At 39.6% G+C, this 13,334-nt stretch overlaps 1 protein-coding gene across 1 annotated transcript; it reads left to right on the forward strand.

Annotated features, from left to right (window-relative positions):
• The first annotated feature begins 1,145 nt into the window (after nucleotides 1-1,145).
• On the forward strand, nucleotides 1,146-7,926 carry LOC113310341 (DEAD-box ATP-dependent RNA helicase 13-like). Its single transcript, XM_026558984.1, has 16 exons — nucleotides 1,146-1,226; nucleotides 2,431-2,641; nucleotides 2,725-2,904; nucleotides 2,990-3,198; nucleotides 3,288-3,482; nucleotides 3,766-3,942; nucleotides 4,305-4,693; nucleotides 4,803-4,983; nucleotides 5,657-5,779; nucleotides 5,867-5,983; nucleotides 6,094-6,198; nucleotides 6,521-6,661; nucleotides 6,797-6,862; nucleotides 7,018-7,179; nucleotides 7,334-7,418; nucleotides 7,503-7,926. Exons 2-16 carry the CDS (start codon nucleotides 2,479-2,481, stop codon nucleotides 7,559-7,561), a joined length of 2,352 nt encoding a protein of 783 aa, XP_026414769.1. The 5' UTR covers nucleotides 1,146-1,226; nucleotides 2,431-2,478; the 3' UTR covers nucleotides 7,562-7,926.
• Nucleotides 7,927-13,334: the final 5,408 nt, after the last annotated feature.

The raw sequence follows: 13,334 nt of genomic DNA on the forward strand, positions 1-13,334 counted from the left end.
CCTCGGGCGAGATGAAGCCGATACGAGTCAGTCGAGGCGAGGGTGTTTCAGTAAACTTGTCGCAAATAAATAGGGCTGCACAACGGGTAGAGTTGGTAGTTTATGGCCTATACCCGCCACCCTACCCGTTTACTGGCGGTTAAGAAAAATTTTACCCGTCACCCTACCCGCCATTAAACGGGTAAGATCCTACCCAATCCATTCTCTAGCGGGTCGGGTAGGGTGGCGGGTATAACCGTTTTTTTGCAAATCCAATGATTGTTTGCCTCATCTCTTTCATTAACCAACTGCAGTGGTTTATGGAGTTCCTCTTCATTTTCTTTCTCAGATGAAATAACTTTCTTCTCTCTTTCATTAACTATCTGCAGTAGTTTACGGTAGACGACTTCCTCTTCATTTTCTTCCTCAAATGGAGTAGCACTTGAAGAACCTGTTCTCATGTAGAAATGAGTGTCGTCCTCTTCCTCTTCATTTCTAGCGGAGCCGGAGTTTATGTCTTGAAAAACATTCCACTGGGATGTATATTGTTTCAATTGACGCACATTGCTCTCTGAGACTCTCTGACTTTCAACTTTCTTATCATGTTTAGAAGCCAGTTTCGGCTTATCAATATGCAAGGATTCAAACAGCGGGACCAAATTACCGGTCTGAGTACGGTCAAGTTCAAACCAAAAATGATGTTCAGTGTGGTAGTTGTCTATGAGTACTGGCTTAGAAGAAGGAAAGGAAATTAGGTTTCTTACAACCAGAATAACAGGTCGAGTTTTCCAGCTCAAAGTCATAATAGAGCATTTTTCTCTTGCTGCCGGCTATGGATTTTGTCGCCGTCGACTTAGCCATGGAACTGGCAGATTTCTGGTTACTAGTTACTAGTTTCAACGGCTACTAACGGCTGTTAGATAAATAGGCGGGTAGGGTAGGATAATTTCGAGCTTTACCCATCACCCTACCCATCTAACGGCGGATAAGAAAATCTTTACCCGTTACCCTATCTGCTAAATAGTGGGTAGGATAGGATACGGTTAAAACGCTGGTGGGTAGGGTAGGATTGGCCCAAATAGTGGGTACGCTGGCGGGTAGGGTAAGATTGGCGGATATGGGTAGGGTATGTGCACCCCTATAAATAAACTTATAATCCCTAGATCGAATTTGGTTTCAGTTTAACTCCGTTCACTTCGTTTTCTTCAGCCTCTCTTACATAATCTGAAAATTTCTACTCAGACAAGGTATGTAAATCGACGCAAGATCATGAGCTAGCTATATAATTTTCGAGAACTTCACTCTGATTTTGTCATTTGTGTTGTAATTTCTATTGAGATTTGGGTCTGTGGTGTTGATTTGGGGTTAGGGTTTTGAGTTTCAATTGAATTCGTCTTTTTTTGTTGTAAGTTATTGAAGTCTGAATACCAAATCAATGGAGGGGTGTTCTTAAAATGCTTCTCTATTAACTGTGTTGCTATAGAAAACAGGGGTTTCCAAAGTTGATAAGAGGTAAGTTAATCTAAGGGGCATATTGGGTGCATGTTCAATTTAAGTTGTTGCTTTTATTCTTCCTAGAACAGAAGTAACACCAATGTTGTTAGACTGATTTTTTCTTTCTCAGAGGTGCTTGAATATGATAATTTCATATTTTGACATACATATATGATGTTTACTTTTGGAAAGAAGCTATTTGTTTGCTGTGCTTTACAGTATGTACCTGAATTGAATGAAAGTTGTGATTCAAGATCGTCTTGCACAATTACTTGGATTTTATTAACGTAATAGGATCGTTTGTCATGTATTTTAGTTATTCTTAAACGTTATATTGTTTGTTAGGATTGCTATTTGATGTAAAAACCTGGAACCATTCCATCCAGCAAAACATGATCTGTTATTAGCACTTAACAGGACCTTGATGGGTGAGTGTTCGTAGCAAGAATGACACTGTATTTATGTTGAAAATGTAAACAACTATGGAAACATCCCTTTAGTTGTTAGAGAGTTTAAGGTTAGTGGTTTTTTATGTGGTAATATTGTGAGCATGATGCCCATTGTGGTTGGCGTCCTGCAATACGGGATTTATTGCAAGGTGTGTGTAGCTTAGCGGTGATATATGTTAATTTGATAGTATTTCATTAACAAACATTTGTTTCTTTTGGTTAATTCGAAGTATTTTATTCTATCTTAACATATGTAGAAATTATATGTATAAAAATTGGAACCGTGATTTGGAAAGGGAATCCCCCGGGGACAACGTTGTACCAATGTCTCGCTTGGGACCGAGACAAACCGGAATCCGAGATCAACTACATTGGTCGGAGGCTTGGTTGGAGCCCCAAGATAACATTCAAGTTTTACTATAAGGCCTGGTCTGTTTAATATATCAACCGGGTCATGAAATTTATAAAAACTAAAGTTCGGCCATTTTTTTGTTTTTATTGACATCAGGTATCGACATAGCGGGGAATCGGGGATAGTCTCTCAAAAATCACGTCCATGGCGACCAAAGCTAAAGCTTCACTTTTTTCATCAAAGAAGAAACTGATAAGAAGTATCAAAAAAACAGCAGACGACGTAGATTCATTACCATGGAAATCTTCTGTTTCTCAAGATGACGATCCTTTAGCTCTTCCTCAAGGAGCTAACGATTTTGATGGCGGTCTCTCTCTCACCCTCTCTCTCTGTAATTAGGTTTTCATATTTTAATTTATGGATTCTTAATGTTGTTTGTTTTATTTGCAGGTTTTATTTCTCTTGAAGAGATTGATGAAGTTGATTATGGTGTTTTGATAAATAATCCTTTTGAATCCAAGAAACGGCTTCGTACTGAGGACTCTGGCGACAATGAAGAGAAAGTTGACAAGAAAGTAAAGAAACCAAAGGCTAAGAAGAAGAAGAAAAATAAAAGTGTCATAGTTTCTGGTCAGTAGCAATTTTCATTTATTAAATTCTGGAACAAATTTAGGGATGTTGGTTGTAATTTTTGTTTGATTTTTGTGATTTACAGAAGGGGATTCTACGAGTTTGGGTGTAGTAAAAGACGATAGTGACATTAAAGTTGAGATAGCAGAGACAGTAGTTGATGAAGCTGAATTTTATGAGTGGAAGGCATTGAGGCTTCATCCATTGTTATTGGAATCGATTTACAAGCTTGGGTTTAAAGAACCCACACCTATTCAGAAAGTTTGTATTCCTGCTGCTGCACATCAAGGAAAGGTTGGTTACTAGCTAAAAGATTGATGATGTTAGCGTAGGCACGTTGTATTGACATCTTTTTGTGGTATTAATCTTGTATTTTACTGTAGGATGTGATTGGTGCGGCGGAAACAGGATCTGGGAAAACACTTGCTTTTGGGCTTCCAATTTTACAACGTCTACTTCAAGAGCGAGAAAAAGCAGGCGTATCACTTACGGAGAGAAGAAATGATGTGGAAAAAGGAGCTCTTGGAAGTACACTTCGGGCGCTCATCATAACTCCTACAAGGGAGCTGGCATTCCAGGTACCATGTAGTTCAACATCTGTTTTTTCTCTAAGTTTTGTAATTAATGCTCCCCAAATGTATATATCATTAACGCATATCGCCTGGCTTCGACAGCATACAATTACTAGTTCACAACTTCAAACTAAGGTGCAACTTAAGTGGCCCAAACTAAACTACTGTTAACATTAATTATTAAGAATCTGAGATTTGAGTACTATGGTTCGGTTTTGGTTACAGATATTGGTGCCACAGTTTGGTTTGTTTTTGTTTGTTTGTTGTTAATATGCTCCTCTTTATACAGGTTACTAATCATCTCAAGGTGGCTAGTAGCTTGACAAACATCAGGGTTGTCTCAATTGTTGGTGAGATTTCGCCAGAAAAGCAGGAAAGACTTCTAAAAGCAAGGCCTGAGATTATTGTTGGGACTCCAGGGAGGTTATGGGAGTTTATGCAAGGAGGGAATCCACACCTTGTTGAGGTACTCTCGAATTTATCATTTGTAACTTAATTGTAAAATTACTACTTTGCTATGACCAGTCAGCAGTGAGAAGGTCGATGACTTTGCTGCTTACATTTTTGTAGCGCTGTTGACTTGTTATTCTAAGATGCACCTTAGAATGTGATGCAGTTCTATTTTACAGCCTTGTATGGCTTTGGTACCCATTAGATGCTATATAAGTGATCTGTGATAAATTGCATTAGACCAACTTGTTTGGTTCCTTGCATGACATGAGACGCAGTGACCCTTAAGCCATAACCATATTGAAGAGACACTTTTTTCAGCAATTGTGGATCAATTATAACTTGTGTACATCTTAATCAGTCAACCTCCTTTTGCAGTTACATTCGCTGTCATTCTTTGTTCTAGATGAGGCTGACCGTATGATAGAGAGTGGTCATTTTCAAGAGTTGCAGTCTATCATTGACATGTTACCTATGACTGCTGCACCTGATGAAGGGAAGTTTGAAAATTCACAGAGTTGTGTAACGGTTTCAAACATCCAAAGGAAGAAAAGGCAAACATTCGTCTTTTCTGCCACTATAGCATTATCTTCTGATTTTCGTAAAAAGCTAAAGGGTGGATCTCGTAAATCCAAACAATCTTTGAATGGCGAGTTGAGCTCTATAGAAAAGCTTTCAGAACGAGCAGGGATGAGGGCAGATGCCGCAATCTTTGATTTGACAAATGCTGCAGTTATGGCGGATAAATTAGAAGAGTCGTTTATTGAGTATGTGGTCTCAAATCTTTGATTTGACAAATGATGCATTTTGGCTTTCTCTACCTTGTGACATCGTTTGTAGTTAAGTAACTGGGCTAGTTCAATTGTGTTTGTGCAGATGCAGGGAAGAAGATAAAGATGCCTATCTATATTATCTTTTGAGTGTTCACGGGCAAGGCCGGACTATTGTTTTCTGTAGGTCAATAGCAGCTTTACGTCGTATTTATTCGCTTGTGCGCCTCCTTGGCATTAATCTGTGGTCTTTTCACGCTGACATGCAGCAGCGAGCACGCTTGAAGGTACTTTCTTCAGTGTTAAGATATTTGATCTTTTCCGTGACCTATTCATCCTTAATTGTTACCTCATTGATTCTTTTGATGATATGGAAGTAGAAGGGGCTAACAACAAATAGATGTCCACAAATTACCTATTGAGCTGGTGGCATTTCACTAACTCAAAGACTACCAGAGAAGTAAATAACAGTGAAGGAAGAGGCAGTATGAATTACTTGTTATTTTTCTTTTATGAGAGTTTGAATTGAGTGAAACTTTTTGTTGTTCAGCTAAACTATATCTCTCCAATGATTTTTTGCTTGTTTGTTCTTCCACGGCTTACATAAATTTTACATGAGGGATATGGCATTAAGAAAGAAAGCAGTAAATAAATATTTTGCTTCCAGGAAAAGTAATCCCAAACACTGAAACCTACATTTTGGTTTAATTAATCACTGTGTGTCGGTCTGAGCAATGGAAATAGACCTTGTTGATGTGCCTCTTTGGAACCTAGTGTGGATCAGCTTCATCTCTTTGCATTATGATATATATCTTGAGAATACCAATATATATTTCTCTATATATTTCCGCAACATGTAATCCATGTACACCAGTGTATATTCTTATTTTATTTTATTTTTCACTTCTTTGTGTGTAAACTAGCACTAATGATCTTCTCTTTGATCTCTTGGCTTTTCAGGCGATGGATCGTTTTCGTGAAAGCGACAATGGTATACTTATTGCTACTGATCTTGCAGCAAGAGGTCTTGATATCCCTGGTGTTCGAACCGTTGTCCACTATCAACTTCCACAATCAGCTGACGTAAGTAGATTCAAGGAAATGTTGGTAATGTTAGCTGTTATTCTGCACTGTTTTTTTGACCTCCTAACTTGAAGTTATTTGTTGTAGGCTTATGTGCACAGATGTGGAAGAACTGCTAGAGCATCTGCAGACGGTTGCAGCATTGCATTAATCAATCCAAAGGATAAACCAAAATTTTCATCCTTGTGCAAATCTTTGCAAAAGGTGAATTTCCTTGGAAATGAAGTAGTTATTTGCAGGAATATGTTGCAATCGAGTATTTTGCATTTAGCATCTTACTATATGTGATGACAACTAGTTTTATTTGTTTTCAGGTAAGTCTTCGACGGTTTCCTTTAGATAACTCATACATGCCAGAGATTATGAAAAGATTATCTATTGCGCGCCAGATAGATAAGATCATGCTCAAGGATTCCAAGGTAACCAGATTATATCTTGGGTGAGGATAGTGCATGCATGGTATATTGTTTGGTTTACTTTCAAATTACCATTTAGACACAGTTTTACGCTGAGTTTGCACACGAAGTTTAATTATTAATTGAATTTCCAGCTTCCCATACTTCTAGTGTAGGTAAGTACTAAGTAGTGATGGTAACACTAATTTCACTTCACCAACTAAATTATTTCGCAATCTAGTTGTAGAAATGTGATGTCCTAAAATAGTGTAGCCAAACAAGAACTTCGAGTTGTGTATGGCTTGTTTGTTTCGTGTGCTTCTTCATATGTTCCACTGTTTTCCAGGAAAAGGTAAACAAAGCCTGGTTAGAACGTAATGCCAAATCGGTAGATTTGGTTGTAGACGAGGACGACAGTGAGGAAGAAAGAGTGAATAGTCATAAACAAAGAAAAGTCACCTCGTCTAGATTAATCAAGCTGCAGACGGTATCTCCTAACTTCACTCTTTACCTTATTTCTACATAAGTAGTTGATCTTGCTGTTGAATGTTTGTACATGGTACACCAATCTGACGGGAAGTTCGATCTGGATAACCGATGAATTTTTATTGCACAACTTCAGGAGTTGAAGAGCCTGCTTTCCAGACCTTTACAGCCAAAATCATTCTCACATCGCTTTTTGGCTGGGGTAATTTCTATTATCAAACTTTTACTAGTCTGTTGCTTTGATATTGGCAGCTATTTCAGTCGTTTCCCTTGTTGTATGTTCCTGTTTTATATCATTATTTTGTTTCCCTTGTTGTATGGTTTCTTATTTTTATATCATAACTTTGTATTTCTCAGTCTGGCGTTTCGCCTCTACTCCAACGCCAATTGCAAGAATTATCAGCGAAGCAGTATGGAGCCACTTCAGGCAATGTTGGAGAAAACAGAAAAAGGAAACTAGTTGTTATTGGGCAGGATTGTATGGAGCCACTTCAGGCACTTCGTAGCGGCGGGCATGAGGTATAACATAAATGAGACATATTTAGTAGTTTGTATAGACATTCCTACCGCGTTACACAAAATTTGTCCTTTTATAACATAGATCAATTATCTGGCATTACGCATCATCATTGTGTTGCTCTTTTTTAATTGTTGATTCAATTTCCATTTTAAGGTTTCCATGAATGTGAAAGAGACGTCGGGAAGTGGAAGGAACATCATCGAGAATGCAAAAAGAAAGAAAAGAGAAACTAAAAACCGTAAGTGTATTATTTATCTGTATAAATATCATGTTTCTGCAATTTATAAATGAGCAGTGCTGTAATTTTACTTTCATCTCCCAGGTGCCCGTGACCAGAAGAGAAGAGACGTGAAAAGACTGAAGAGTAGAAGAGCTTTTTAGGATCCCATAACTTGGAAGAAGTGTGATGAGTAATGGAAGAGTTGTTATGTATTTATTGGACTCCAAGTTTAACCCAAGGGGAATGAAAATCCAATTTTGGCCTTAGTGTTGTTTCAGTTTTTGGTTCTCATAATCTGTAATGATGGTAGCGCTCTTCCTAGTGCTTGCCAGCTTTGGCTCAAATTTGGATCGGAACTGCTTATTACTAGTTGTAGCTCTCAAATTTTGTGTACTTGCTGATAAAGAGAAATTTCCATGGTTGCAACTCGTTTAAGAGTGTCTAGTTTAGTACTACCCCAGTTGATGTAAGACGTCCCTCATTGTTTACTTAGCATAGAGCTACATGGCTTTTACCTGTTTCCTAATTTGAGTACGTCAATTTATGGTTTTATTTTTTTGTTTAGGAATTCTAATTCAATCATAAAAGACCCGGGGTTTGTATCGAGCTCTAGCAATGAGACTACCATCTTCACTCCTCCCATACACAGAAGTGACCAACAATGCTTCAGCAACCCTACAAAAAAACCTGTTCAAACATCAATAAAACAGACACTCGCGCCACTCCACCTTGAAGACTACCATCTTCACTCTGACAAAAATAAATACTAAATTCAAAACTTATCCTGCTAGGCCTGGGTGTCCTTGTTAATCTGAAAGGCAATGTCATATATAGAAGCACTGGCGGTAGAAAAATATAGTGACTGGATTTTTACCATCTCAGAAATGCAGGTAACATAAGAAGTTAAACTTCCTTCTAAACATCAATCAACGTCAGTTTCACACGTTACATAACAAAAAAAGTTCGAAAGATTACACTGCAAACGAAGGCTGATAATATTTCTTGCTAAGTCAGTCAAGGTATGAGCAGGAAGGCTCAAACTAGATGTATTGAATTGACTGCCAAAATCACCAGGAACAAATGTATAAAAACAATCACCCCAAATTCTAACTCTACGGAATCAATTGTATACACAGGTAAACGGTAAACCCAAAGCTATAATTTAGAATTCCGCAACCAATAATCTACTGAATGGTAATTTTTAGGAACAAAAGATCAAAAGTGAAGAGACAACCTATTTCTAACGCGTAGCGAACAGACTCAGCGGCAGAAACCATTAACACATAAAATTCAGCAAGACTAAGATCATTTAATGTCTATGCAAAGAGGCTACAGTGAAAGAAGAAACAGTATAAGTTACCCATTTGTAGAAAGATAGCACAGATATCCCGGATTGCAGGCGGATGTAGACTTTTTTATCGGGTTGTTCTGCATTTTGATCGAGAACCCTTGACTAGGCTCTGCTAATTTAGCTGTTCACCATTCAAAGCGAAAGTCAACATTTTCTCCTTATTGTAATATGTAGTCTTCTAAAAGACCAGTGGAATGTAACTCCACCTGAAATGTTGATAGAGGTGTATAGCTCTCTGGGTCTTGATAACAACTACATCTAGGTCTTCAGGTACATCTACTCTTCTATTATATATTTGAAATCTATAATGAGAAGGGAAACATTTAAATCTGTCTCATAATTTCTTTAGTACGGGAAGAGCGTCGTCGTTGACATCTCCACTCCATTTAATTCCTGTTCAACAGTGTAACAAACAAATTGGTTTCAGAAAGGTAGTGTAGTACAACATTAAGAGCATTAAAACAGATACACAACATAAAGAAAGTTTCTTCTCAAAGTTGAAACATAACACAAAAAGCACTGTTATGTTATAATCAAACTGTGAACACGTAAATCACGAAGGCATCTACATGTTCACAAACAATGTTCGTACTCTAGGTACAGACTCACACTGATGATACATTTGCATTGATTCCTTGGCTCAAAACCCTCGGGTTTATCACAGCCTCGTCTAATAACATCGCGAGAGGCGTTTACGCAGGGGAAGATAAAGAAAACAAAGTATAAAAGTAAAGACTCATGGAGCGTTAAGCGAATATAAAGTGCTGAAATGTCAATAAGACTGGGATTTACGTGGTTCAGCACTAAGGCCTACATCCACGGGGTTGTTGTTTCACTATGTACTTGGTGATTACAGAGATAGTCGAGTGACTTTGGAGTTTCCATAGGTCTGTATATTGTAAAGGACAAACTTACACTCACAATCTTTCTCTCCTTAGTTTTTCCGATCCCCTTCACTCTTGGTGGAGAGGAGGTATTTATAGGGTTAGAGTGTGGGACCCATTTCTGAGGGCCGTTGGAACCTTATCTTCTTGTGTCCATCACGCGGAGGTCTTCGTTCCTTACTTGATCACGCAGAGCCATCCTCGTTCGTTCCACGGGTTGATCGACACGTATGCTGCTCAGGGTGTTTAATGCGTGTAGTTGAGGCGCATGCTCGTGTCAGACAAGTGTCTTCTGCCCCTGTCAAGTCCATGTCAGTTAACCTTCTCTTCACCGTTGATCCTGGCTTCTTTTGGGGATGAGGTAAAGTAAATCTTCGGGAGTTATTTGGTGCTCCGCGGTACATCGTGTTTTCGGTACATCTTTTAACTTCTGCCCTTAGATTGGTTCGGGCAAAGATCCGACGTCGCCGGGATAGGCTTCTTGGCTATGGGTGTGTGTAGACCTGGCAAACGGGCGGGGCGGGCCTGGCTTGTTACGGGTTACACGGGTTCGGGTTAACACGGGTCAAAACCCGCGGGTCGATATTCTTCACGGGTGGTCATTTCTTCAACCCACGCCCGTAGCGGGTTAAGCTTGCGGGTTTATGGGGTAACCCGTTTACATTGCAATTTAATCAATAACTCCATCAGTTGAACCACAACTATACTGCATCTTCATCAAAACCATACATACGAATCATGTCGAATCATTGTTGTTCAGTTCATCAAATGTTTCACTCAAGTAATATTATATAATCAAAATGAACTAACTACTAGTTAAATTAACATTCAATTACATCTCAATTCAGCATCACCAGCTAAACAACTTCATCTCCATCATATACCCCATCACCAGTTCACTCTATAACTGCTCAAACCATCACTTCAATTCAAAATTAAACTCCACATCCCATGTATCTCAAGTCTCAACATGACCTGAACTACAGCCACTTCCAGTTTTCTTCCCCACAGACCCAATTCCAAATCAACTAACCCTAAGTAGGATGAACCCTAATTTCTTACTCAATTCCTACATAAACTGAATTTAACCGCAAAGCATCTAACTATTCTTCAATTGAGAACAAACCCAAAACTAATTACTCAATTATCAATCAAAAAACACAAGAAATATACATTAGACAGAAACCCTAATTTACCTTTTCAAAGACTCGTCATTGAATCAACTTCAAAGCTTCAATTAACATCTACCCATAATTCTTCATATATCAATAGATCCATAGTTCATCTTCTAAGTCTTCAGAACATCAATCAACTCTATAAACCCCAATTAAACTACAACAACATTAATCCCTTCGTCTCCCGAGTTCAATCAACTTCAGTTCTAACTTCATCATCTTATATTCATCATACTGAACACGTTCTTATGAATTTCTTACACGAAAATTAACTCAATTTTTTGAATTGAGATCGGCAGAAAGAAAAAGAAGAACTTGAGACCAGAAGAAAAAGAAGGCGAAAGAAGAAGAGAGAATAAGAATGAATTACTCTCGACTTTTGGGAGATATGGAATATGGATATAGGCAGACAGGTTCACGGGTTGTACCCGCGGGTTCACGGGTCGGGACGGGTTAACCCGTTTACTCACAAGCCAGCATTTCTACAACCCTAACCCAGCTTGTTTGGCCACCAGCCGATCCGGGTGCGGGTTTTTTACGGTCCGGGCCGGGTAAATCCGCGGGTTTTGGCTTGTTTGCCAGTTCTAGGTGTGTGTCATCGTGTTTTGATGACTTTGTCTGCATGCTCTCCACGTATCTTCCTATATACACGTGTTTGATGATGAAATATGTACACACAATTTGCCCCTTTTCTTCGGGCTTGAGTGTTTAATGGGAGCATTGAAGAAAACAGACGTTACATATTCTTCCTCTCTCCTAATAACTTCTCCTAGATACTTGGGCATGTTTTTTATTCGTGCATTAACTGCTCATTTAATGGGCACATTTCCCATTCCTCAATTAACTTCCTTCTCTTTCTTTCGAGTATATTAAGGAGAGAAGAAGAATTAATTTCATTCTCCTTCAAAATTAATTTCATTCTCCTTCAAGATTAATTTCATTCTCCCTGTCAGTCTTCATTCTTTGTTCTTCAACCATTAAATTCTCTCCGCCTTAGCATTAATCACGCTCGCTTCTTCTTTGTTTCTGGTTTGTTGTCTTCTTTCTGCTGCTGTTTATGGTGGTAAGGTTTCTTTTCTTTGTTTCTGTTGTTTTAAGCTGTGTTGATTGTAAATTTTCTGCTGTTGATCGTATCTGAGCCTCCCATTTCTGCTGCTGTCGTCCCTTGTTTGTGATGAAGAACATCTTTTAATGCATGTATGCTAGTTTGCCCCTGTTCTTCGTCTCAAGTCGAGGAGGCCACTGTTTTACTTGTATTGATTGGACTTTTAAGTTTTAGGGTTTTGGGGAATTCAAGCATGTGTGCTAGGTTTAGGGTTTCTGTGCCGTGTTGAGATGGACTGCTAATTTTGTGGTTTTTTGATATTTGGTGATGTCCTCGTGTTTGGTTGTAACTTGTTTATGTTGTACCTCTTCGAAGCCATGTCTGACCGTCCGCGACTTCCTTATCAAACTCCGGCTTCCAGTCTACCGAGATCCCCTCCGCGCAGAGAGTCTGATACATATCCACCTTGGGGAGATCTCTCTAGACCGTCTCAAATGGATCCCCGTGGTATTAAAGTTTCTTCTTCTGGGACGAAGGCCTCTCTTCATAGGAAAGGGGATCCCTCGAAAAATCCTTCCGGGTCTCGATACGCTGCCGATCGTGCGGTTTCTCGTCCTCGTGATGACTCTAGGTGTACGCAGACACCTCCTCGTGGTGGCGCCTTCGATGTTCCTCCTCTTCGTTCTGTGGTGCCCGTGCAGCATCCTCTGCCGCCGCCTCCAGTACTTTCTTTCAAAGGGAAGAACTCCAAAGGTGGTGTCCCAAGAGCTGAATCGTCTAAGAATCCTTCTTTGAAAAGAAGAGCTTTCGAGGCTTTTGTTGGTTCGTCCGATCCCGCGGAAGAGGATGAGGCTGCCCCGGTGATACGCATCGTTTCGGTCAGCAAGAAGAAAATTACGTTCAAGCATATTGACCTTGAAGTTTTCAAGGAAAAGCATGAGCTTCAAGCCTTCGAGGTTCGTTTCTATTCCCCTGAGGATGATATTACTTACGAGCTCATCTCGAAGTATCAGTTTGATGAGTTTCACCTGTTAAATACGGTTGGAGCCTTCGAGGAGGGTCTTATGCTGCCGTTGTACAAGTCTGGTGATTTCTTCTATTACGATGTGCTGGCTGGTCGTGAAGGCTCTTCCACCAATACTCACAGTCGTTCAGTGTCGCAATTATCGGGGAATTATCTCCGTGCACTGAGGTAATGTTATCTGCGGATTAAGGGGGAGACGACGATGACGTGTTACGTTCCAAATCCCGCTGAGAGGGAATGGTATACTCCTGAAAACTTCAACAACTCCTTTGGTGATTATGTCAATAGTAGGAACCGTAAACCGTGGAGTGTTAGCCTTCGGAACCTCGCTGCTCCTCGCGGCGAAATTCGTCTGTTAAGTGAGGTGAGCGATGCCAAACTGAAGTATGTTCCAGGCACCGAGGGGTCTAGTCAGCAGAAACTTTTTCCCGCGCGTGAAAGGATCAAGCGTGACC

This window comes from Papaver somniferum, chromosome 9 (genome assembly GCF_003573695.1).
Source record: "Papaver somniferum cultivar HN1 chromosome 9, ASM357369v1, whole genome shotgun sequence".
NCBI classification, from domain to species: Eukaryota; Viridiplantae; Streptophyta; class Magnoliopsida; order Ranunculales; family Papaveraceae; genus Papaver; species Papaver somniferum.

Coding starts and splice junctions, on each gene's coding strand:
- LOC113310341 (XM_026558984.1), top strand. CDS start 2,479: ATGGCGACCAAAGCTAAAGCTTCACTTTTTTCATCAAAGAAGAAACTG. Junction 4,694..4,802: donor TTAGAAGAGTCGTTTATTGA/GTATGTGGTCTC, acceptor GTGTTTGTGCAG/ATGCAGGGAAGAAGATAAAG. Junction 5,984..6,093: donor TGTGCAAATCTTTGCAAAAG/GTGAATTTCCTT, acceptor ATTTGTTTTCAG/GTAAGTCTTCGACGGTTTCC.